Below are 27,476 nucleotides of genomic sequence, written 5' to 3'. Positions count from 1 at the left end.
AAGCCTGAGCTCTTTCTCAAACGTAGTTACACTGAGTTGCTCTATTAGTCTTGTGCCACTTGAAACGCTGCAACAATTTCTTATTTGGAGCGAGTACAGAGCTGTGCCATGGCTGCATTTTGCGGGGAAAATCGGGGTGAGTGTTAAAAGAGAGTCACAGCGTGTCTCGGGTGCTTTCATGATGAATATTTCAAGAGATCATACCCCTACAGTCTCCACCAACTTGAAGGGTACTGAAAAATAGATATGACAAGTATGGATTTTATAGAGATTTAACCATATCGCTGAGTGACTCGAATGGTCGTGTTACATGGACCTGAAGCTGCTCGTGCAGATGCCATCGAATTGCACATCTCAGTAGTGTATTTCCCCTCTGCTGGGCTTCGCGATGGTCTTAATCAGGTTGAAATGTATTGATTAGACATTAGAGGAGCTGTCCGAGAGCTCGGTTTATGTGGCTCACTCTTAAACCTCATGTGGACACCAAGGAAGTAATTTCACTCATTATTCATTCATCAGGTTTCCAGAAGTCAGTGTTTTGGTAATGCATCAGTATTATGACAACACGGATGCCGACTGTGTACAAAGCACCTCTCCAAAACAACTGCAGGCTATAGGTGTGAAGTAATTTGTTTTTCATCGTGCTATGAGGTGTCAGTCCAACTTATCCTAAGTGCTTTGCATCCACCTGTTTTCAAAATATATTGTCCTAATGCTCCTGAAAGCCACTGCTGCTTAGTAATTACTCATAAGAGTTTAATCAGCTGAAGTGGCGTAATTTCCTACATGATGTTTTTTTTCTTCCCTGGCAGAAATAAACATATGAGCAATTTCCAGTATGTAGCGTTTCTGTTTAATAAGCTCTGTGACCTGTGTGGTGATATTATTGTGTACAATTCCTGCTCGCCTGTTGATCATTGCAGCTGTTCATTTTTTAAAGGCTTACCTGATTAAGTGTCAGTTAAATAAGGATTACTTTGGGTTGAATGCTAATCCTGATTATTTTTGTCAGAAACTGTGCTAATGTTTTGTTGTGGTTTTTTTTTTTTTTTTTTGCTACAATTATTAGCCAAGGCACTACAGCTAACCAGAAAATGTTTTCATTGCCGAAGCACTCTAGCACTGTGAAATAATATTGTTGCTGCTCAAAATATCCATTGTTATTCATCATTCTTTGGGCTTGTAGAGTGAAAATCGAATGTGGAAACACGATCTTTCTCTGTGGTTGTATAAGAGTTTGTGCCAGTGCTACCCTGGCTAAGATATAAAATAAATAATTAGTAATATGGTTGTCATGGTGCAATCATGACAGGCCCAGCGCCTGAGCTCAGTAATGGTGTTTTTCCGTCATCTGCCGGCTGAGAAGCAGGGCCTCCGAGCCCCCAATGCTGCACCGGGTCCTTCTCTGCGAGTGGGGATGGATAACATCTGACATTTGACTTTTGAGAAGAGGCCCCCATGCTCAGACATGCGTGGGTTGGAGAGATGGCGGTGGTGACAGCGGCGCAGTGCCAGCCTCTGATCCCAGCTGGATAGGCGAGTCATTTATAGAACAGAACATTAAGTAATGCCACATACTTGATCCTCGCCTTACGTGTGATCACCTGCATGCGGAGCTGCTCTGCCTTCATTAGCCGACATGTGCGCCATTGTAGTCGTCAGGTTCAGGGGGAGATCTAAAATTACCAATTGGGAAGAATTTTCCTAGAGGTGTTGTCATACTGAGCGATATTTCCTCATTAGCATGCATAAACCTCGTCATTAGGTTTATTTGCATGGGAATATTGCTAAGGGAAAGTTGGGTGATTTATAATAACCGCTGCAGACGCTGTTTATAATGTTAATCTTGTGCCAGTCAGTTGCGTGTGTAATTTGTGAAGTTAAACCTTCAGTGGAAATTGTCTGCTGTATTTTGGTGACGCTATGTGTTACAAAACCTGTGTAAATTGTGTTTGTGTTTGGCACACTTTGTTTTTTTTCCCCTCTGCTAAGTATGGATTTTTTTTTCTTTATCTTTTTTGTGGAAATACAGAAAAAAGAGGTTATACATATTATATATTTCCCACTTTTTTTCCCCCCAACTTACAGAACAACACCAGACCCTCACAAGGGGGGTCAACATCATGAACAATGGAACAGTCTCTGTACAGTTAAATAAAATTAACCCTCCTGTTGTCCTTGTTTACAGGCACCAAAGAATATTGTTTCCTTGTCTGAAAAAAATCCAAAAATTCAGCAAAAAAATTCCCCAAATTTCTGAAAATTTGCAAAACCTTCAGGAAGAAAATTCCAATAATTCCTTAAAAGTTTCCTTTAAAAATTTTATTGAAAAAATCCCCCAAATGTGGCAAGAAAATTATTGTAAATATTTTCAAAAAATGAGTAAAAATCTTCCAAAAAAATCCTAAAAATATCTAAAGTGATTACATATATATCAGTGAAACTTTAATATTTTCTTTAAGAACATTCACAAAAAAAATCAACCAAAATCCAGGGAAATTGGCTGGATTTTGGATGATTTTTTGTGAATGTTCTTAAGAGACATTTTTAACATTTCTTTTTTTTCCACCAAAAAATGTTCAAAGATTTCCCAAAAAGGTTGAAAATGTGGACATCAGAAGTTTTACTGTGAAAATATATATTTTTTCCCACATTTTCAAACTTTAAACCGGGTCAGTTTTCTTACAAGTAATAGCAAATATCTGTCAAATAATTATATTTTTGTTGATTTAAATAGAATAAATCTTTTTAAGATCACTGGAAAAATGCTTGCACTGCCTTTTTTGTTATCCGTTATTTGGTCATTATTCCTAATTCCAATTATTAATCAGCTTTTCAGTGTGTTCATGTCTGGTTTTCTTTGTCTTCTTTAACATTAAAATCATTGCCGCTACTCCTGGGTAAGAGCAGAGAGGTTAATCTGAGCCTGTGATTGGTCGATACTTCACTTGTTCAAGCAGCACTGGAGACGTTTTTCAGCTTTCCAGACTGATCCAACCAAAGGAGTTTGCAAGTATTTAGGTTGGCTGTGCAATACTTCCTGTGTTTTGAAACTTTTCTCAATAAGAAAAAGTTAGTCAGTCAGTTTCCTGAGTTTTACAAGTCTTTAGGGATGACACCTCTCCCCCTATTTGTTGACTTATCTCCTTGGCATGTGAAGAAGATGTCTGGGTGCTGGCGGCTGGAGGGGCTCCTCTGCTTTTTTTTTCTTCCTTTTTTGACAGCAGTCCACTCACACAGCTCAACCTGGAAATGTCGCCTACGGCAGAAACGATGAGTGACATGAAGATAACCGACCAAATGATCAAAGCCTCTCGAGTATCTTCTTGCCCGGTCCGCTGTGACGCCAGAGATTGTTTCGGTAGTTTTTGATAACGACGTGTTGCATCATGGCAGGGAAGGGGGAAGACCTGAGCTGCCTCCGCTGCGATGTGACGCTCAGATACTCAGCCTGCGGTGTTCTGAACCCGAGAAAGTGCACCTTTACTGCTCATTAGATTAAGGAGGAATTAGGCTCTGTTGTGGATTTAGGGCACAGCAAAGCAGCGGATTTGGACAGATTAAGCTCCATATAGGGGGATAAAGGCGGCTCTGCTCGGAGGTTGTAATCTGACTCCATGCATTAGCTTCTGCTCTTGCTAATTCATTTGAACAAATGGATGGTGGGTTTTGATGAAGCAACAAGGGGAGAAAAACTATATACCTACCTTAGCATTTTTAGCTTATTGCTAATCCTATGAGTACAGTTTAGGGATTTGCAAGCCTTTGAACTCATGCTGTTGATACATATGAGCCCTTTTGTATGCAGCAGTTTTGTAACTTATATGTTGATGGAAGCAATATATTGATGTGGCTCTTCTTAAGGTGCCTTATGAACACCACATGTGCCACATTTCCCTCTTTTGCAGAGCACCAAACGCACAAATTCCATTCTTGATTGCCCATACCCACAGTGGGCCATAGATCATAATGTTGTGCTATTGTATTTGGTAAAAATCAGCCTCGGTGTAAACAAACGCTCAGCATTTCCCATTTCATGGCTGGCAGACACCAACACACGGAGCTGTTGTGAGCTTACAGTGGCAAACAAAAGCCATTTGGAACAGAGGCAGGAGTTGTGTGTCATTAGATCCCTCTGTGGACTCGGTCGCAGCACAGTCACAAATCAATCGATGCAGTGTCTGCAACACATGTAACTACATATTGGGCACCCAGTACAATGAGCGTGGGGGAGGAGAGGCTAACCCAGTGAACTGGGAGTAGTTGGGTTATATTAGAGGCCAGTGGAGTAGTAAATCTGCTTTCTCACTTCAACTCCTACTCAGAGGGCCGAGCATCGACGGGCTGCAAAAGACACTGGATTTTGTGGGGGTAGATTCAGAGTCGCACCCGTGTCCACACATTAGCCGGGTCAGTTTTAGTTAATCGAGAAAGCAGATTGCGGAAGAATTCAAATCCAGAGAAACATCTGTCGTGCAGTTGTTGCCAAAAAATATTAAAAAAAAACTGGGAGCAAAAGCTTTGTCAAGGACTGTGAATCATTGCCGAGATTCAATTCAATTACGAATCAGTGCATGATGAGTTGATTCAGGAGCGATGTTTATTTTTTTTGTATTTTTTGTGAATTACTGTTTGATTTAGTAAGTGTTTGCTAAAATTGGCAATCCATTAAACACGTTTGTTTTACCGCATTTTTATTAAATCTATCCAAATGAATGAAAAGCAAACACTTTATTTTCTAAATGCTTTTATGAATTTGATCCAACCGGTGCTCACCTCACACTTACATCACAGTCTGAATAGTAGCGGTATTGTCACAGTAATAACACTAGTCGTGGTGGTGACAGTACAAATAAAATACAAAAACTCATCTTTACTCATCAGGGAGGGTAGTATGTGTGTAGGAGGGGGCAAACAAAAGTGTGTGTTACCTTAGATAGTCAGGTTATTTCACTGAATCCAGCTTTTTGGATACAATATGAAGCCCTTGCAAATTAATCTTTCAATAAATTTTCTTCATATTACTAATCCTTGCAGAGTCGCCTCCAAATGTTTGGTCTCAGAAGTTGGATTTTCAAAATACTTTCTCATAAATACAGGTGGTTGACATTTATGGCAGCATTTCACAGAGTTTGCACTGTGATTTTTTTCTAAAATTCTGCACCGTAAGGGCATTAAAGTGTATAAATCTCGAATTTCAGGCATCTATTGGTTGCTTTTCCATCACTTTTCATAAAATACAGTGTCATAAATTTCAACTTGGGTGGGAGAATCTAGATGTATTTCCTGAACATATTGCATGTCCTTTTATTGATTTGTTTTTCTTTTAAGAATCTGATTTTTTTTGCACATAAAAGCAGTTGCATAATTTAAAATCAGCACGTCAATGTATTGAATGAACATTTCCACCCCGAGCTTTATCCTTCGCAGAAGAATAACACTCCGTTGGTATTTCAAATCAGCTGAATATTTATTTAGCCCCACAGGTACACACACTAAACCGCATACCTTAATGAAAAACCATTTTAGCGGCACTGAATAATGTTGTGTGCCTCCGAATAAAATATTTCCACGGTAATGTCATATTTCTAACTAGAACTAATCTCCTGTGTGTGAATTCATGCAGCGTTTTTGGCCTTGGTTTTTCTTGCTGCACTATTAGAAGAAGAGGTGGTGAAAACATACCTGTATGCTAAATGGGAGACGTGACTTGGTGGTTCGGGGACAAGCCTTTACATGTTGCTGCTGTGTGACAGATGCAAACATAGACACTCCAGTGTTGTGCTGGGCGGCCGTTTGTATTTAAATTCGGGTAAAATGAGTAAAGCCATCTGTGAGGTGCCTGTAAATGGTAGATTAGCAAGCGGAGAAAAGTCACCGCAGGGGAAGGAATGTCTTGTGTCGGCTCATCAACTATAACGGGGGGGATGACGCGGCCAGAAAACACAATATCTCATGGTAGGTGTCGAGTCGAGATAGCATCTTCTCTGCTATCTTGTAAGCATCTGTACTTGTTGACATACAAACACACACGGAGTCTGATGCACATGCAACCTGTTCCTATGAAAAACTTTTGAATATATAGTTTTTTTCATTTCCTATATACAGCTTGCATGCAAGTAACGGCAAACCTTACTTATGAGGAAGTTTGTTATATCGACCTTTGTATGTTAGCACACTCCAGTTTGCAAAGTGACTCCGCAAAGCAAATTTGCTTCGAAGCGACCACACCGCACTGATTTTCTTATTTCAGTTTGATCAGGCGCTGTACTTTTTTTTCCAGGGTATTTGATGAAGCCTATCAGCTTTCATGGCAGAACAGGATTTCACACAGAATTCACAGTTGTCTTCGGGGTGCAGCGCTGCGTTCCACTGCAGGTTTGTTTTGGCGGCAGTTCGCTTTGGCTGATCGCTGAAGCACCGGCAGCAGCAGCAGCAGCCAATATGGCATCAGCACGACGCATTCAGACACACTGCCCCGGTGGTTTCTGGCCAGCGACGAGTTCAGCCCTTAAAATGCAGTTTGACATTTTCCAGGGCAGGACTCATAGCTTTTGATTAAGAGCCAGCAGACCCTTGAGGTGAAGAATGCGTGGGACTCATATTAAATGTCATATGTACCAGCTTCCAGTTGTTTGCTGTGCAGTGAAAGAGCACTGTATAGGGCTTAAATCCTCATCTTTTTATTTCATTTCAGCTGCGACTCGAGACTTGAGAAAAAAATAGAGTTGTTTTTAATTAAAAGTCCAATCAATAGTTTTCATCAGGTGTTACGGATATGCTCCAATAAGGCCATAAGTAACACAGGAGACACGAGCAAGAGCACTGAGCTGCTGCTTTTTCCTTTTTTTTTTTTTGTGCTGCCTGTGTTGGATAATGCGATTTAGTTTTTAAGGGATTTAGACAAAGAACACATGAATTCATTTTCACTCTGTGCTGTGAAAACCAAACACTATACCCAGGTTCTGCATGGAGCCTTTTAACAGTAAGGTGTTTTTTAATGGCTCCGCTACATTAAGCAAGTGAGCAAAAAATTAGCTTAATTGAGGAAAAGTCCTAATTACAGATGAGTAAATAAGCACGTCGTGTGCTGTGTAGTTTCCCTCTGCACATTCACTGTTATTCCTGGTGCGTGAAATGACAATCCTGGGGGATTTTTTTCCTTTCAGGTGTCGTCAGTTTACTAGCTAAAGCGCCCAGTGTGTGGACGAGAGAGAAACTCCAGCTATACAAATACAGCTGGAGGTGAGTCGAGGCCCCAAGGTTTATTTACACTCATTCACACGCGTTAATTATAGACCACCTGGCTGAAAATTAACCCTCGTATTCCACGTGGTGGCGGTGAATTTGGTGTCGGCTTATCTTAGTTTACCGATGGGGAAAAAAAATTAAAATTTTTCATCGGATGTCAGCATGTTCTATAATTGACCTGACAGGATGTTGTCTTGTGAGATTGGCATTCGTGTGACGGACATGACAGTGCTTCCTGATGCTGCCTGACGTGCTCTCATCTACATATTTATTATTAATACTTATGTCGCTGGCTTTGGGACATTGTTTAATAAATTTCCACTTGCACGTTTTGAAGCCGGTGGCTCAGTTGCAGCTTTTAAAAGTGAATTTTACATGACTTTGCGGTTGATTTTCGCCCATGGCAAAAACAAAAAAGGGCAGAGAGGTGTTACGTTTGCCCCAGAGCCGATGATGGCAGGCCACTCAGTCACTTCCTCCCACGTGGAAAGGGGAGGGAGGAGGACGGCCGCCTGCAGAGGCTGCAGAGGCTGACCAGAGCTTGAGTCGTGACTGTGGTGTCGGTGGGGAGATTGGACCAACTGTAGAGGTGTATTTGTTCTCCTGCCCTTGCCGTTTCGTCAACTGAATTAGGCTCCAGAGTCAGCTCAGTGAGGACCAGTGCATTTTCTCTGGGAATATCCTCACAATAATTATGATTTCTGTTTATCTAAGTTGGATTTGTCCACATTTGACTGCCAGGAACAAGGAATAGACCAATTATTGGCCTGGCAGATTATTGTGGCCGATAGTTGGTATTTTATAGATTGTATCGTTATTTTTTTTGGCTGATTATCGATAAATTAATGTGCTACTTCAGGTCTGATGCAGCCTCCTCTCTGTCTGTTGTCATTCTGTGGCCTAGGAAATGCTTTTCAACCAGAGAATGCAAAAACTGAACAACAAATACAAGCTGTTGCCGCAAACCAGGAAATTAGCATCTCTCACAGTGACTAAGATAGAGGGCAGCCACAAATTAGTCTAAAACATCATCTGGAAAATATGGACCTTAGTGGGCAATAAAAGTGATAGAACAGTGAAAGATTAAGAAAACAGAGAAGACCAACAGACGTAGCTGATCAGTTGATCCCACATAAACTGAGGACAGTGTCCTAACTTAATCACTCCTGTTTCTATTTTACATATTCAATTATAGCCGCCCTTGTTAATATTGTTAATGAATATCGGCCCTAAATATCGTTCATCGGCCTTTCTTGAGTGCCATTAATCAGCATCGGTATCGGCCCTGGAAAACCCATGTCAACTCGATCCTATCAGGAACTCAAGGGAGTCACCGCCCCCTGGAAGTTCACAGTTAGAGCAAACTGATATCTCATCGGCCTGAGCGCTCAGTGTGTCTCCGTTAGCCAGACTGTGGACGGGTTAGTGCGTCCCATGGCTTCGATTGATTGTGTGCCTGTCCAAACACCACCAGAGAGCCATACGTTACACTGACCAATCATTTGAGCTTTAATGCCATCCCATTCCCTGTTGCACCATTAAGAGCAGAGGCACTTCTACTGTATCTTTTGGCTGTTAAATGGGCCTGCCATTTATGAACGGATCCATTATTGATTGCCTAGAGAGAGAGATTCTCTGCACACCGTGCTTTATGCACTCATCAGCTGTCATTGTTGTGCATGTTAATACATGTATGTTTTCATATTTGTGTGGGAAAAACTTTGAAGAATGTCAGACGTGAGGTAGAAGTTGGAACCTCCCATTCCACTGTTTGTTTGTATTAAACATGTTGTTTCAACAGGCTAATCTCCTCTCTGTGAATTCCTGAGCCCAAGATGTGATCCATTGTTGGTAATTAATACCGTTGTCACACCCCGGTCAGACTTTACACACACATTCACGCCCTCCCTAGCTGTCATCCTCTTGGCAGCTTGTTTGTTGCCTTTCTATACCATGCAAACCTTTAATAGCGGGCCTCCCCCCGCAGAAACTGGTGAGGTTGTTGAGTGACAGCAGCTCGCTGGTGCACAGTTACTGCTGCGAACACAAGTTTTGATATGTCCGCATCCGTGTCACACAGCCTGGAGAATACTAAAGAGTACAATGTCTTTGACAGCTTTTCTACTGAGACTCGACAGTTACTTCAGTCAGCCTTTGTTTTATGTCCTGTAAAAATGGGAGACATAGCGTACAAAGGCGATTATTTTTTTTTCTGACTGGCTCGACTATTTTCTGTCTCTGTGTCATGTATTTCAACCACCCTCCAACAACATATTTTATATTTCTGTCTTTCTCCCGCCATTCACTTTTAGCTTTAGTTCTGCCATCCCTGCTCTCAACCATGACTACAACGCTTCCTCTAGGCCATCGTCTGCCATTCATTCAGCATTTCTTTTCATTCCCTTTTGCACACTCGCTTGCTCAGGCTCCTGCTCAACTGTGTCAGACCCATGTTTGTAAGACCAAAACACCCATAATGCCTCAGGACCGTCTCCCTGTATAGAACGTAATCCAATCCCCCGGGAGGAATGTGGCGAGCCTCGGGGACGGCCAAATCGAGGTACAAATCAGCCGGTCGGCCCGCAGATAGTGTATCTGCTAGTGATTTTAAGCCAGCTCTTTGGCATCGATTTAATTTTTACCCACCACCAGAACAAAATCATGGTTATTTTTAATCACAAACACACATGACAGGAGTGATGTCAGATAATAGTTGTAAACTGCATGAAGCATTCGCTGAGCTCTGTCTGTTTTGTAGCCAGCAGTTAGCAGGGCAGGGGCTTCTTTTCAGCCCAACAGATGGTGTATACAGTACAGAGCTATTCTGTTCCACTGCACAGGACTGCAGCACTGTATGGGATGTCTTTTTTTAAAGCCTGTTTGCTTTCGATGAAAGTAAATACACTGTGTGTTTGAGTGCCAGATAACTTAAATACCCCACCCAGGATTTACAACAGTGTATTTTGTCTTTGCCTACTTGAATTTTCAGCCTTGCGTACTCACTCTCTCTGTATAGTCTTGCAATTACTGGACATTTATGTTGCACAACCAGCAGGAATGACCTTTGAAATTTTGCAAAGGTGAAGAATTTAAGGAACCCCCTATATCTGGTCTGACAAGATTTGCATGTAACAGCTACTGATGTGCAGTAGAATAGAGTCAAGGCTCCCTGTAGGCAGTCAAGCTGTCAAGTGAACTGAACTTACTCACTGACCTGATCCTCAAGAACATATGACCCTTGTAGCAGGCCTATTTGCCCCAATGGGAGCACGGCTGCGACCCAGGCAGCTCACTGCTGCTTGACCCACACAATCCAGCAGTGCCTAGAGAGTAAAGGCCTTGGCCTCTTACTTATGCTCTCATCTTTGATTGGATGTTGACTGAGGAGATGGCTTTCGAATGTGAGGCTTTAACTGCCTTTAATCTCACGGCTGCTAGTAAAGCCTGCACAGATGGTGCCTTCAGCATTATACTCCACTAGTGAATTTTGAAAGTGCTTTCTCTGCAATATGGAGGTCAGGCTGGTGGCTGAGAAGGATGATTTACTTTACAGTCACTTTTAACCCAGAAGGGTTGCATAATAGCGGCTACTTCAGGGGCTCTGTCACAGTTTCTTCTGATATATAGAGCTCCTCTGGGGTGGGGGCGCTGGGAATGGCGAGACAAGATATGTGTGCGCTTGGTGTGGAGTTATATTCCTTGCTGACTCAGAATTCCTTTGGTTTTCAGAGAAGTAATTCCTTTGTTGCCCACCCCCCCTCCTATCCCAGCGCCGTGCTGTTTTTGCTTTTCTTTCTTGGCAGTCAGGTACCCCTGCTGGCAGGAGAACCCACCACACTCGCACAGTCATGGCCTAGAAACAGAGATGGGCTTGAGAGGTGGGCGTGGACAAGGGAGAAAAGGAAGCGATGGCAGGGGAAGGGAACTCTAAGGGGCCTTATTGTCTTGGCAAGAGGTGGGAGGAGGTGGCTGGCTGTGCCATCCCATTGCCTCACCACCTGTCCTCCCAAAAACCACAGTCCGCCTGCCAGAAATGAAAGCTCAACCATGGATCTCTTGAACACAAACACTTGATGCCAGCAAAATGCTTATTATATGGCATATTATACTTGAACATATTGGCTTTATTTATTTAGAACGCATACTTCACTTGCTGTTGCTGACCCATCCTCGTTCTTTTGACACAGCATGGAGGAATGCCATTTCACACATGATGTGGCTATTCTTGTATGGTCAGAAGGGTTTGCCCCAGTCCGCGCATCATTGTGATAGTTGGCAGTGCAGTATTAATTTTCAAGTCGGGCAGGTAACCTTCCCAGCTGAGAGGATCGGGGCGATGGAGGTTAATTAATAATGAGGAATGTTATCTACAGTTCAGGCTGTGTTTTATTTGGGTCAGCTTCAGGTCTGGTATGCTCCGTTTACCAAGTGTGGGTGCAAATATAGACTGGCCTCATCCCCTCTGTATGTGTCTAGTAATTGCATTCTAGAAATGCCAACATCCCGGCTGCCAACGAGCCCTCCTTGGGAGGTGCGATCACGCCTGTTGAGGCATATTATCTCAGAGGCAAGCTGTGAATGAGTACAGAAAACACTGAAGTCAGTTGGAGTTTCTGGAACATAACAGCATCTTTCTATTGATTTACATGCCACATTGTATCATGTTGGATAATCCTGTACTCATTAGATTGTTTGTGGAGTCATACATGTAGATTTCTGAATTAAGGGTTTGCAATTTTCATGGTGCTTGACCTCCTCCAGATGTGCAGCTTCGACGAATCCCGTAACAGCCAACCAGATTTTCAGAATGTCCACGGTACTATATTTGAATGCAATCGTGGATTTTCTTGAATTCACTCTAGACGTTGTATGTTTAGATACTGGAAGCGTGTCCCGCATCTCAGATTTAAGATTGAGGATTTCTTTATTTGTCATTTCTTTGTGCACCCGTGTACACAAAAACCGAAATATCCTTCCCGTGAGCCCCCATCAGTGCCGCGGAGAAGACGACAATCAAGAACAGGTTAAAAAATACATAATGAATAGAGATCACTAGAAGACCAATAACATAAAAATGATCCCTGCTGGATAAGTATCTGTAAAATCATGTTCTTACAAGGTTGATCACCTTAACAATTCAGCATCTTGCTACTGAAAATCTAGAAACATGTATATGTTTGAATTGCTGGAAAGAGAAAAGTTCAATTTTAGTTGAAGAGATGATATTTGTAAAGAAAATTACTTTATTCAGAAGGGTTGCATATGTCATTTCAAATATTTAAGGAGGGCTGGAAAAGCAGCTTCAGTTTGTCTCTGGACAGTTTACTGTAGCAGGCAGTGAAACAAATGAAAGCATTCAGTAGCAGGTACAGAGTACAACTAATTTTCTTGCTCATCTAATGTTACATGACTAACCAGCAGTTAAAATTACTTGTGCAAATGTTACTGCAAAACCGGCCAGTTTATTTGTGGTAGCATGCTGCATTATATTTTTACTTCTCTGTCATGCTATCATTATAGTATTTGGTTTCACGTGTTTAGTAGTGAAACTTTTGAAGTCAGACTTCTGGTTTTGTAGCTGAACTGCACACTGCGGATCTGTATCACATCCAGCCGCCGCCTGCATGTCAGTGCGCACTCATAGAACAAGCCACCAACAAGAACGCTTTGTAAAGTGTCTGCCGGTGCGCTGGCAGACCTCTCCAGGGTTAGTGGGGACATATGTTCTCGATAGAACCATGTCGTCAGTCCTTCCGAATACATGAAGCAGTTGACAACATGATGGAGAGCGGTGGAAGACTCGCACAAAGGTGGTTCTGTCAATGTGAAGGGCTAGATTTTTTTTTTGTCCAGACTGGAATCCAAACATCCCTACCAATCCATCCTCAGCTGCCTGACCTTTCTGTTTACCATGTGAAGAAAATGTTGAAATTGTAGCCTTGAAGGCCTTTGCAAGGATGTTGTCGTTATGTCAAAGACTAGACATCGCACATCTTCTAGGTAAATTTAATTTGAACCATGAGTGACACTATTTTTCTATACTATAATATTGGGATCGGTTATCTTTGTTTGCTTTTAGGGAGGCGGTACGAGAAGAATGGATTTCTGCTTTAGATTTCTTTGTGTCTTATTGCGATGGTAGTTGAAATTCTTGATCCCTTGGATTTTGTAAGGTGTAGCTTGGCTATTTTCCTGGACAAACCTAGTTGATCTACACAAGTTAGCACCAAAGGGAGCTGACCAATTAAATATTTAGTGTCCCATCATGTCTTCTGTTAATGTTTGCACTTTTCCGCCGTGCAAATGCTAAAGCCGACATCCATCTGACCTCCTATGCGTGAATACATCCGGTAGTTATGCACGCTGTCTTGCCTTTCTTTGCTTTGGTGTTAGCACATGGTTTTGCTTGTAGAGGAACTGGAGCAAACAGCAGAAATCGCAAATTAGCCCGTCTGATCCACCTGTCTGTAGACTGCCAGTTAGAGCTGCTAAATATTACATCTAGCAGCAAAATCCATAGGTGTTGCTGCCCCCGAAGTCCAGGTCAAGAATGCCCTCCTTGTAAGTGTCAGCTCCATAAAAAGACAAGTGGAGCAATTAGCATGTTGCATTGATGTTATGCTTGATTCATTTGTCATGACAGCAGACTTTTAGAACACCAGGGAATATACAGATAATTGTCGCCATGACACTATCTGGCCGTTGTGCGCCACAGGCTCCGTTTGTGGAAACAGCTTGCATACGGCCGAACATGCACCCATAGCACCCAGTCTTCCAGATCCTTTCAGCCTCCTTCATTGTTCCGTCTCTGCTATGCTCCAAAGCTGATTACAGCGCATTCTCTAATGAAAGCTAATCCTGTGTCACGGCATTGTGGAGGAGGTGGTAGAGGAGGAGGGGGAGCAGGCCTCAGCACGGCAAAGCTAGCAGGGAATGTCTTCTTCAAGGCCTGTCAGAGTGGCTTTCAGAGGAAATTCTGCAGAGCGTTAACGTCTCCACAAACCTGGAAGTCTGTGAGGGGTTTTACATTGAACTTTATTCTGTGCACCTTACACGACTTGAACCTGTAATACTCTGTAGTAATTCGCTATGATCAGTCCAGCTGTTCATCCCTCTCGCTTGTGTTTACCTGTACTGAAACAGAGCATCGTCTTATTTAAGGGATAACCTGTTGTTTCTAACACCTGTCTAGAGTATAGACACTTTCACTCATCCACAAGGGTTCACAACAAGTAAATTTTGTCGTCTGCCCAAGTCCACAAGGTTCTGTACTATAAGTGCGCAAACTGAGCATGTGCAAAAGTGATTCTCCGCCGTTCCATACCTTTTTATAGTTTATCATTGAAAAGAGTTGGAATGGAAGTTGTCACTGCCGGACTTCGAAGGAGCTTTGATTTGTCCATGCTTCCCATTTACGAAGCCCAAACGCAGTAATTTCTCCAGATTTCTTGTGCTACATTCACACTTTGTGTTCAGGAAATTTAAGGAATAATTGTATTAACACCGTGCTGCAGTGTGATCTGTTAACAGCTGCTGTGTGCTCGATATGAAAAGAGTCAGCCTGCACACACGGATGCAAAAAGCATGAATTGACTTTTACACTTGCATCAAGTATCTATAACAAGCCTAATGCAAGCAAGTTAAGGGAATTCTTTGGAATACAGGACCTTTAGACTTGAAGTAGTTGTCATACTTGTCAAGAAAATCAGACACCCAATGTATTTACAAAACTTTACACCTTCGCTGCTATTTTACAGCTAATTTGGCAGAATGAGTTGGGTTTGGTCACAATCTGAGTTCAAGAAAGACTAAAATTCAACAAAAACAGGAGAAAAGTCACACCAGAGGTTTGACAGTATTTCAGATTCTGTGAATTTCTGCATGGCTTATAATTGGCTGTGGACTATAAGTTGTGTCAGTCTCCAGGGGACGTCCCATCAGTGGACTGAGAGTCAGGGAGTGCATAGTTTTTTTTTTTTTATAGTTTGGCAGATTCTGTTTTTTTCAGCCATTTTGATGCATTTTTATTTCATTGACTGATCTTTCCTGACTCATGCCCTTCCCCCAGCCCAGCCCCAAATAACTGAAGTCATTTGCCAGCCGTGATCCGTGTCCCTGGCGGCCTCTCACTGCGTCATTGATCCGCTGCTCCATTGACGGCTCGCCACACGCCCAACCACCACCAGAAAAACAGCATAGGGACATCCCTTACAAAACGCCCGTCCACCCCCCCAGCACAGTATCTGCTTGCCTGCTCCCTTCTATCCATCCTCACATGCATATATACATTCGTCCATCCCGATATTCGCCCACATCAGCGTCCTACGCTTCAGTCCTTACCTCACTAATTAATCAGGGACTTAGTCAGAGTGCTGTCTGAGCAGTGGTGCAGTTTGATCACCTGCTGCTGCAAATGTTTTCTGCATTTCTCATCTAAAATCTGTTGCGGCAACAGCAGGATTAATGCTTGCTTGTCGCTCATTCTCACATTCCCCGTGCCTCTAAAACACTGCTATAGGCTATTTTCTGTCAGAGCTGGAAGGGCTTTGATAACCCCTGTCAGCTATGGCAGGATGGTTGCAGGTCTTGGGTGGATTGTTGGCTTGTTTAGTACACAACCTGTCCATCTTAATAATGAGGATCCTTAAATAACTGTCATTGATGGAAACCTCTGTGCAGACGACCATACATGCTGTTGCAACCAACAGCTGTCAGACGCACCATCGCACTGCTGCTGTTTGTGTTCGCTATGTCTGATAGTATGTCATTTTATAGCATGTTAGAGTGTAATATGTATGATCAGGCTTCTGCTCGATTCTTCAGCTTTGAATCGGCTCTCTGCAACATGCTGCCGGCAATTCATTTTTAAGCCAATATTTTGATGGATGAAAGATTAAGACTGAGACTCTACAGCACTGTTTCCCTGGCAACCCTTTTACTCACTTTTATCTAATATCTCTCCTGTTTGTTGATGCAATGTAAAAGCTTATATCTCTGCAGCAGATCTCGATGGTCAGCAGCTCTTTAAAGTACAGTAATAGTCCTCTCGTAGCATTAAATTGAAGTTATGGTCATTAGAGCCACAATTAATTATGACATTGACCACAGGCCATAGCCAAAGACTGAAACAGAGAAAGGAGAATGATTGTGCTGCTTAAAAAGTTGCATGCAACTGTGTAATAAATTCATAACGTGTGAACCTAAATTTGCAGAACAAAGCACACTGTATTAAATTACTGAAATAGCACAGCCAAATTCTAACAGCAGCGTAATGTTTTTACAAAATACAGTAAAAAAGAAACTGCAAAATCAGAGGCTTTTTTCAGAGCCACAAATGAGAGTGACAGTTAACAACAGGCTGCTGTACAAACTGTCGGTGTGAACTGAACAAAAAACAAGAAAAGGACAGAAATGAGACACAAAAAAATTGCAACGCAGCGTGGCAAAAGCTAGACACAAATGAGAAACAAAATTACAAAAGAAATAGCCAAAAGGAGAGAAAAATGACACAAATGATACACAAAAGAAAAATGAGACATAAAACAACAGAAACAAAACCCTGAAGAAAACTGAGATGCAAAATGACGCACAAACAACAAATACCATACAAGTAGTTTCAACGAGACATAAAACAACAGAAACAATGACAAATGACACAAACATACACAAAAGAAAATTGTGACACATGACAAAAACAAGGCACAAAACTACGGTTACAGTAATTATTGATCACAGTGGCAACACAATATATAAATACAGCATAGTACTGGAGCCTCATTAATTGTGCAGTTGTGATTTCTTTTAAGTACATTACAGCAGAAACACTGTAAAAATACAATCAAGCTCCATTCAGCCAAAACTGACCAATTAAAGGTGTAAAAAGAGCTGGTATTACTTTAAGTGGCTTTGGATTTTAACCCTTTGATGCACAACATTGGTCAAAAATGATCCATATTCAATGGAAAATGGGTATCTCTTGACCCATGTTGTGCATCAAAGGGTTAATGATGTTCACCAAATGTTAACAGATGGAATAAATGTTATAGCTTACTGGTGGGAATTTAAAGTTTGGGTATTGTTTACTTCCTGGCTGGGATGGGAACAATATGCAACTTCTGTTCCTTCTGCTCCAATAAATCCAACCAGCTCGCTACTAATTTATGAGAATGAATTGAGTGATTTGATGACACCATTTTAGTAATTTTAGCATGTGAATTATTAATTACAGGGAACAAATTGAGTAGTACAAGAGCAGAAATTATTAATTCGAGGGAGTAATTTGTGTGCGCAAATGATTAAATATGTTATCCTTGATACCTGCTGGGCATTGTAGCATTACTTGTCTTTATGGCACCGCATCTGTCTTTGATACAGGCCCCCTGAGTCTTTGTTGACAGTTCTCCTCAGACTCCCTTTTGCATTTCTAGTTCCTTTTTTTTTCGTTCTGTCTCTGGGAGGGTTGGTGTCGCAGGGCTCTGCTCCTTCCTGCCTCAGCCACGAAGGTAACCCACTTCACTCCCATAACGGCACACAGATATAATCAGTGCACTCAAAGCGCTGAGCTTCAAAGCTATAGGCCGGCTTCTATCCCTACTAATGCATGTTAAAGAGGTTCACACCAATTTATAAGTGACCTTTTCACCGTCAGTCCCAAAGCCTGCAGGCCTTTTGAATCTGTGGTAGGGCAGATGGGAGTCCTTTACGTTCTATTGGTCGACTTCTTAATACATCTTCATATGACATAATATAGTAGATCCCCTATTTGATATATTGAGTCACATTGCAAATACCACATGCATGGATTCAGCTGTGCTCCTGCATCAGCTCACTGATCCTTCAATTTTCAGAGAATTAAAATGTGCGACTAAGTGCCTGGTGTTTAAAAGACCAGATTTTGACAAGAAAAGAAAGGCTTTTTGCATTTCTCGCCCTTGTCCATAATAGTTTTTCTGTAATTGAATCCAAAAGTTCTTGCTTTAATATTGTTTAAACCCTTTTTTGTCTTATAACACCCCTTTTATTGCTGCCATTCGTGTCATTCTACAGCTGAAATCTATGTTGTGTTAATTGAATTTAAGAGATGCGTCATTTCTAAGGAGACCTGACTTGTGAATTACTGATTGATAGCAATAGAGGCTTTCTAGTTGGGTTGTCGAGGAAGACAGAGTTGTAAAAAAAAAAAAGAAGCTGACAAGCCAATTTCACATCCGACTTTTAGACGTCACACTGTATCCTGCGTGTGAAGTAGACCATACTGCAAATAATTTATCACCTCATGCAATATAATAAGTGCTACATGGTTCACGTGCTGCAGTTCTTTGTCATCAGGAAAGGTAGCCATGTGATCTTTTGCATTATACATGTCAGGTAATCAGCTTCTGAACGGCCCAAATGGTCTAATAATGAAGCGATGAAAGTGCTGCCAGATGACATTTGAAGCTGAGGTGCTTTCTGCTGTACAGTATGTCCTTTGTTTCCTGCCGCCTACAGATGCTCATGCATTCTGTTCATCCTGGACTCCTATCCCACTCTAATTCAGTGTAGTTATGTAATTTAATTAACAAACACTGGCTATCAGTGGAGAGTGAGTTGCACACTCTCTGTGCCCTATTCAACACTTGGCAGTCGTCCTCAGCACATACAACACACGCAGTGGATGCTTCATCACTAAAAGCCTTCCAACTGGATAAAAGTCTGTGATTGATTGATTCTTTTTTGCTTTTCTGCACCGTCAATAGAAAATTAATCTCATATATGCATATGCAGTGTGCAGATAGAGCAGCACGCTGTTATTCTGAAGCGTAATCTCCCATTTGTTAACATGCTGCTCAGCGTATTTCTGTTTTTTCTGCGTGCCTGCTGCATGTCACTTTGGTCGCGCTGTCTAACCTGGCACTGGTATTTATTTGATCAGATAGTGAGTTTCCACTTGATTCATTACAGGGAGATCTTGCTTGCGCTGCCAGCCACTTACCTCGCCTCAGGATAAAGGGCACGGAACCATATTTCAAAAAAGGCAAATGGATCAGGAAAATAGAGTCTGCTGCTTTGTGCCAGCGAGGAAGCAAAGTTGTTGATCGGTATCAGACTTTAGATCACGCTGTGTTTGCATAATAACATCTGTCCATACAGTCAAATCACCTCTGGTATTCTATACACTTGGTGCGAACTGACCTTTGCTGCACTCGCACATAGTTCCCCCAGTCTTTGTTCTGCCTCAGCTCCCTGTTGGTCATGCTGAGATTTCCACTGGTCACGCTGAGTCTTAAGGGAGGAAAATTGCTGGTGCGGTGGCTTGTCTGGTGGAAGGGGATGGAGGGGTTGACGTGACAACTGAGAGTCTGGCCCACACTCCCTCGCTGCATCGTGCAACGTCAGCGGTCAGTTTGGCATCTGATGCAAAGATGCTGAACTGGAAGAATTTATCATCGGATCAGTGTGTTGTGTCTGTGCGGTTTTAAAGGAATTCATTTGTTTTATAAATGCCTCCTCACTGACTACACTCCCAATGTGGCTCAGACTTATTATTTTTTCAGGTAGTTACTGGGTGAATGATGGGGAGCAGCCACAGTCAGTGTTTGCAGTTGATGTCAGTAGCGGCACCGGTTGGATATTGATCGACTGACTATATTGTGTGCAGTATTTGCAGAGTTATTTTTGCTCTGTAGCTCTTGAAATTTCTTCTGAATATCTCAGAATGTGGCCATACGGATGTCTGTTAATCATGCTAGGTTTAGCACACGCAACTTTCAGCAAAAAACCAAGACGACGTGCAGAAATTGTACACATCTGACTTGCCAGATCAGGCCAGGTTGCTCTTCACTAAATGACGCCAGGGGGGTTTGTTGAGCTCTGCAACAGTCTGTCTCACTTTCTCCAATTAAGCTGCTCTGTCCAGCACCATATGACTGTGCACCTCACGCTGTCTCGCTCCTCAGAGAGATTGCATTGGCTGTGAATTACACCAGCCTCAATATTTCAAGGCTTCCCAGCAGTTTCAGATGCACTGGTGTTGCTATTTCTTGAAATTCACACCTGAATATCTGCTCTTTGCAATTGTTCTTTCCGCAATTCTCAAGCTTGATGAGTTCAGAACCTTCGACCAATGGTTGAATGTTGCTATAAACCTCACCAATGTAGGATACTATACTTTCATTAAATCAACTTTAAGGTTTATTTAGCATGCCCTCCAGACATTCAGAGGTTTAGTGGTCTAGTAAGCCTTAAACCTTATAGCTGATGGATGGCTTTAATTTGTAGTTTGGAAATTACAATACTAATCTGAGACACATTACTAGGAAAAGTTAAATCAGACAGATTTTTTTTTCTTCCTCTCTGACCCTCTCTCACTCTCTAGTCATTTCTCTCTCATACTAGATTTGAGGCTGCAATGCAATTTCACAGTTACATAACAGAAAGGGAACAGAGAAATGGTAAAATTAATGAAGGCAAAAGCAGCCAGCTAATGGAGACCATTTCTGAGTCATACTTGTTTCAGGCAGATTTCTGTGGGGTCAGTTTGTGTTCTCGTGGCTGTAAAGCTCCGTAGGAAAGGACGGAGGGATGCAAAGGGCTATTTGCAACAATCAGTTGCTGTCTGGGAAAATCCTGATACTGCTGATAATAGCAGGGTTTGGCTGCAAAAGGATTTGAGAGATTTTTTCCATCTAATTCTGTTAGACTTTCACAGTTTTTCAACAGCTAGTTACTTCCATGAATGGTTATATAATGTAATATTTGCCTCCAACAATTATTTTTTCTTTCACATAACAGAAAACAACAGATAGGTGTTCACCCATGTTGGACTTTTTCCTCAACTCCAAGCTTTTAATTTTTGTCTTGGGAATAACACCTCTTTCTTTAGAGTGAAGAACCTACCATTACAATGTGCCATGTAATGTTTTGGCAGGGGTGGGTGTTACTCTTGTTAATAAGAGGGCTGTTAGAAATTCCACAAGGGGAAAGTTCACAGTGTTTCCATTGTCATGACTGTAGGAAATGGAAGGGTGATGTGTCGAGAGGTTGCCGAGGTGCCAACATCCACAGCTTTCGTGCGAGTTATTTCAATTAAAGAATAATGTTATTCTTTATTGTTTGAATTTTAGAATGTGCCATGTTTTGGCACTTCAGTGGGAGCAGATGTGGTTCACTAGTTGTTCGAATGGGACCAAACGCTGCACTAGCGTCTCCAAATTTGCTGTAAACTCAACTCAACTATTGCCATTGTGTCCCATCACCTATGGATAGTAATATGTAGGAGGCTTGTGGTCTCACTCTAACAAATGAAGGTTTTGGAGACTGTTTTAGATTTTCATTGTTTGGTAAATTACTGCTATTAACTAGTACAGATAAAAAGGTGTTAATTTACATATTAACCCTCACAAAACATCACAAAAGTGTAAGGAATGTACACATAAACAAATCTGTGTTTGTACAAATAGTAATTCCTTCTTTTACAATGTGTGACTGTAAGATTGTTAGTTGAAGTTCGTTATTTGAAAGGAAAAATATGTATACTAATGATAGAAAAATTCTGAGTAATTTTTTAACAATTGTTTTCCAGAGTTTGCCTGTTTTGCTGAATTACATATAACACATTAACCGTCACAAAACAGGACAAAACTGTAAATAACGTCTACATCAAAAACAATATATATATATTTATGAATAGTAATTCCTTCCTTTGCAATCTATGACTGTAAAATTACATGATTTTTACCGTTTTTCAATCGGCCACTCCACAAAATAAATAGCTTTTCCCAGATAGTATCTACTAAAATCACAGAAAACCTGTTTTGTCAAATGTTATTCATTCTTTTGCAATATGTGACTGTAAAAATTACAGTTTTATTGTATGTAAAGCAGCTGAAAAATATTATTTTACAGATATTTGCAATTATTTTCAGTTTGTGAGTGTAACAGTATTCCACGATTTTTTAACAGATTTTTTTTTATTTTTTAAGTGTTTATGCATGCCAAATTACCATTATAACTAGTAAATATGTGTTTTCCCATGTACCTTCTTCATGAAAATCAGTGTGTTTAGCTTCAAGTATGTTGAGTATCTTTTCACAGAATTTTCTGCCGACATTCTTGAATTAACTTTGTTTAGTTTTCTAAAGTTCAGTTTCAACAGCAACATAGTTGTGGTGGACTGCTTTGGGAGTTTACCTGTCACTGGTTAATGCTTAATTGGCTAACATTGTGGGCTGAGGAGAATACAGCAAATACCTTGGCCTCTGCTCCCATCTGACAGTTACACAAAATTTCATAGTGTTTATTATGACGGCAAACTAAACCAATGCTCCTGATGTTCAACAGCTCGTAAGTCTCCCTCCAGCTTGAAAGCATGTTTTGGTCATTCTAAACTTCAGTTTACAGAAAATTGTCAGAGGAGAGTTTGCCTAGGAAATATGAGGTGCGGCTATTAAATAATGAGACTAATGCTGTAATTCAGTTTTCTTTAATTTGGGCAACTTTTAGGGGATGTTGATGCCCATTGATTGATACGTAGTATGTGATTCAGACCTGCACGCTGTGGTTTAATTGACATAAGCCAAGTCTTGTTACTTAATAGCCACACTTTGTACATTTTACACATCATCTGACTGAATGTTTAAACTGTTGTGTTGTTAGTTTTGCAAATTCATGCTGCCTCCTCATGTGAAAGTCACTCTTATGATGGTATCTCATGTCCATCATGAAATTCAATTTTAGAAAATTAAATCAAATTGCAACATCTGTCAGGAAAATTGCATAATATTACATATTTTCTTCACATTGCTCAGTCCTAGTTGAAGGTGTGGACTTAATTTCTAGGGTCCCGGTCCAATATGCATCTTAAACAAATGTGAAACAGAAACTTGATCTTCTATACAATGGTTTACTATTATTATTTATAATGTAGTATTATTAAAAACAGAGTATTCATGCATATCTCCAGACATGCCTGGTTGGTGTCTTTAGTCGTCTTCATTTGTGTTGCATCGCTGACATAATCACATTGCAGATTCTCAGCCCATCTGTCTTTCTATTCAGGTGGAAAATGCCCCCAAATAAGTCACATGAGTGTTCACACTGTCCTGTATGTGTTCAATATCTCGGCGGAGCAGTGTTACTTGTTTGCCACTGTGGAGCCCCAAAGCCCTGAGGTCCTGGTCCTGGGGCTTGAGTTGTGCAGCAGGTGCTCATGGGAGGCCAAACCGGGGCCTTGGGTAATTCTATCTCAGATGAAGGATCCCTGAATGCCCTAGATACCTGAGTGGAGACATTAGTCCTACATTGTTTAATAAGATTTATTAGGCCACACTAAGTATTGGCTTTAACAAAATTGGTGATAATGACCCATTTTGAGCATTTTGTATTTCAGTAAACATGAGTTTGGTGCCATAACCCTTGTGTCCTGTCACACACAATCTTAAACTAGTGGATAAGGAAAAATATAATGGTCAGAAGTGCCAGAATGCCTGCTTTATACAGGTCGCCAGCACATAATGTTGATTTTCACATGTCAGAAATTGGTTTTCCCTTCATTGGCTCTAGGCAGAGTTTTAACTGCATCATGCTTTGTAAATTGGAACAACTGTAGAGAAGTGTTACTGTCAGTCAGATTTAGATTGTTACAGACACAGGGATGCTTAAAAATATCCAGGGTGCAACCGTGCATGTCCAGTAAATCTGTAATTCCAACATACACCTGTTAGGAAGCTTTAACTACTGCAGCTGAGTTCCCAAATATCATCTGTCACCGAGCACAGTGTGGCACAGATAAAGTGCTGGTCTGATTACCAGTGATGTCACCTATGGGAGGGATGGATGTTAACACATACACATGCACGCACACACAAACACGCACATGCATGAACACCAGCTCAACAGTATTTGCTCCTTGCTTAGTGCATTAGTCACACCCGTATGCTATGTGCAAAGTCTGCAACTGGACATTAATTAAAACCTTGTCTCATATTTTCATACTCAGTAAAGCTTCTAATTATCTGTGTTTTTATGCAGTGATTAGATTGGAGAGCGCATTGTTTTAAATTTAAAATACATGCAAACAACAGTCGGGCTTGTGAGTGCCTCAGTCGTGTCCAGAATTACTGGAGCGCACTGGACTGCTGTGAAAAGCGATGCCTTATAAGCCACTAATTATGGAAATTGACAGTAACAGAGATTTGTTGTGGATTTGGTTAGTCTAATTTCTGTGATGCCTTCGAGACTGTCGGGAATAAACATTATTTTAGCCTTTTTAAATAACTGTAGCTGACAAATAAGTGAATGCATGTCAGACTAAGGATGATGCCTGTATTCACACATTAAAAAAAAAAGCCTGTTGACCTAACCCTAAATATGGAGAACGGTTACACATTAAACCATGCATATACTCCTGGTATGAAACCCTTTTTATATTATTAAAACAACAGATGTCTCAGTTCTGTGCTTCATTTTCAAAGTGTAATCTCTTTTGCCATGAATAATGCCAAGAAAACTAGAAAATGTGTGGGTCTGTTATAAATATTGAAAATTGAATGACTCACAGATCATCGCAGCAATCTGGTAAATTGTCTCAGAGGGTGGGCTGGAAGCAGGGGAGTGAACACTGACTCCCTCTCCTGCAGGGAGTCGATCCCCTGGAAGGTACAAAGTACCTGCTAATCAAACAGCTTAAATGCCGTTTGCTCAGTCATGTGGAATTATCTGTGTATCCTCATAAGTCTTTTGTCAATGAAGAGAATATTAAAGTACTATAAACATGCTATGAAAGAACATCGGCCTTAATGATGCTTTCTTTTTTAAACCCTCGCAGCTGTCCCCTTCCCCCCCAGTCACCGGCTGACAGCTAAAGAGGTGTTTGACAGCGATGGGAAGCCCAAAGTGGACGTGCTGAAAGCTCACCTAACCAAGGAAGGCCGTGTGGAGGAATCGGTGGCTCTGAGGCTCATAGGGGAGGGTGCCGCAATCCTGCGTTCAGAGAAGAACCTGCTGGACATCGAGGCCCCGGTGACAGGTCAGCACTCAAATATGGCATGCTTGTCACCAAAGTAAAACTGAAACAATCCGAGCCAAAACTGAAAAAGCACAAAATATGTATATTTATAAAGATATCCGTGAGCTTTTAGCTTGATAGATGACATACTTATTGAGATATATAGATTTTTAAGTTGCCTTTTCTCCCACTTGCATCTTGTTTTTTTTTTGCATATCAATGTTTGAAGCTGTTTGACAATATTTCATGAACTATTAACTTCAAAAGCCTGAAGTTTTCACTATTATTTGTCATCATGTCCCCCAGTTCAAATCTGCAATATTGGACAAGTAGATACAATAATCTCTGATTTAGTTGAAGTATTAGAAAAATAAACAAAAATGTTCTGAAAGATTCAATCTTTGAGCACACATTAACAAAGAAAACTGTATTGCAGTAGACAACTAGGGATATTTTCTGAATTATATGTAGTTTTATGTTATAATAATGCCACATATATATATATTTAAATGTATTTATTATGGACATATTTTGGATTTTCAGATAATAACTGAATTTATATCATGTTATTTAGGGTTTCTTTGTCTTTTGTGTTACTAGACTATGTTTGGATTTTATGCTCTTAGTCACACAAAGCAAACCATGGAATTTAGGAAACCTGAACATCATAGGTTAAACAAGTCCAGAAATTATTGCTTTTCCAAAAGAGGACTCTTGAATGTGACTTTAAAATCCACCATAGACTTCCTTGACTTTCTTGTCCATACACTCCTTAATGTTATCTGCATTTATTGATTTTTGTATTGTTGCAAATCTGCATTTATTGTTGCATTTATTCAGTCTGCCTGTTTCCCAAATTGAAACTTAAGGACTGCTTCACAACTCTTCGGAAAGACTTCAGAGTTTTTACTTGTTTGTCATCAGTTATTTTAATGAATGACAGACGGTGATCCACTTAGAGATATTTCTGGTGTTTGCATGCAAACATGATGGAAGAAGATGAATATTCCCCAGCTTCCTGGCTTATTTGTCGCTCTGTTTTTCCAAAGATTCCGAATCCTCATCAAAACTGCACTGTGTGGCAGCGAACAATAACCAACTGTTTGCTTTTCGTATTAGGAGGTTTAAACAACTTGCAGATACACTTGTGCTGAAGCAAAATCACACTGGATGAGAGGACTGAATGTTTACAGCAGTATGAAAACTTAATTTTCCTAATTAACTGAGTCATTGTGCCTCAAGGCCACACATGGGTCGCGTTGCTAGCCATAATAATGCAATTTGAGAAACACACAGGTTTCAATTTTGCAAAGGTAGTGAGATCAACAGAATACTTCTCTTTTAATACCAAGAGGTGATACTGAAAACCTCTGCTAAACTTGGTAAAAGGTAATGAAACACATTAGCCTTCTTTTGGGTAAAACTGTTTTGAAAAAGTTAATTTTCATCTCATTTGCTTGTGGATACTTAACAAGATTTGCTATTTTTTATAGTTGTGCACTTATTCTAAGCTCCCAGCAGCTGAAGTTGAGCTCATTCATGGCTGCCTCCCCGAAGAAACATGCTGTTGTGGGAGGTTTTCGCTGATGCAAATGCACGGATCCAGTGCGTCTATTGTTGTCTTTCTTCCTGGTCAAGTGCCCTCTTCCTCCATTAGACTTTCTGATGAGGCTTCTTTGATGTCGTCGTAATCAGAGGCCTACTCAACGGATCTATGGCAACCCATCATTTCTTAATATGAGCTCATTCCCACAATATCGACCAGAGGGGACCTGTTTTCATATTCGGCAGTCATCGTACTTACTTACATTCATGAATGCACGGCCCCTTTTTAAACACTGTGAGTCTCTGGGGTTTTATCGAGGTCATTATGATGAGAGAGTATTTTGTTGAGCTGTTAAGGAGAGTGAAGCTTAACAAAAAGATGCAAACAGGTTGCACAATCATGAGCCTTATTTTCCTGCCTCTGTCCTTGCGTTTGCATTCACCTAACCAAGAGATTAAGAGAAATCCAACGGGATTACTGATTATTTAAGCATGTTTACACATAACCAGCCTTAAATGTGAGTGGTTTACATGATGAAGTAACCACTCTGCAAACAACATATACTGCTACTTTTTGTAGCTGTGCACCTCATGAATTAAGTTCCGACTCAGACTGAAGCTCAACCAAATGGTATTGATGTTCCAGTTTAAGCTAAGCAGCACACAATAAGTTCATTTCCATAGTGAGTAGGCA

The 27,476-nt window shown here is 40.9% G+C and overlaps 1 protein-coding gene across 5 annotated transcripts in view; it reads left to right on the top strand.

The window, feature by feature from the left end:
- LOC111567535 (protein phosphatase 3 catalytic subunit alpha) overlaps nucleotides 1-27,476 on the top strand; it is a 71,473-nt gene that overhangs the window by 1,356 nt on the left and 42,641 nt on the right. For all 5 annotated transcript variants that reach the window (XM_023268718.3, XM_035947483.2, XM_023268719.3 and 2 more), the window contains exon 2: nucleotides 25,058-25,258. In XM_023268718.3, the coding sequence (XP_023124486.1) occupies nucleotides 25,058-25,258 (201 nt within the window). The remainder of the gene's footprint in view (nucleotides 1-25,057; nucleotides 25,259-27,476) is intronic.

Source organism: Amphiprion ocellaris, chromosome 23, assembly GCF_022539595.1.
Source record: "Amphiprion ocellaris isolate individual 3 ecotype Okinawa chromosome 23, ASM2253959v1, whole genome shotgun sequence".
Lineage (NCBI taxonomy): Eukaryota > Metazoa > Chordata > Actinopteri > Pomacentridae > Amphiprion > Amphiprion ocellaris.
Note: the sequence above shows the minus strand (reverse complement) of the source record. Positions and strands in the feature narration are given on the sequence as shown.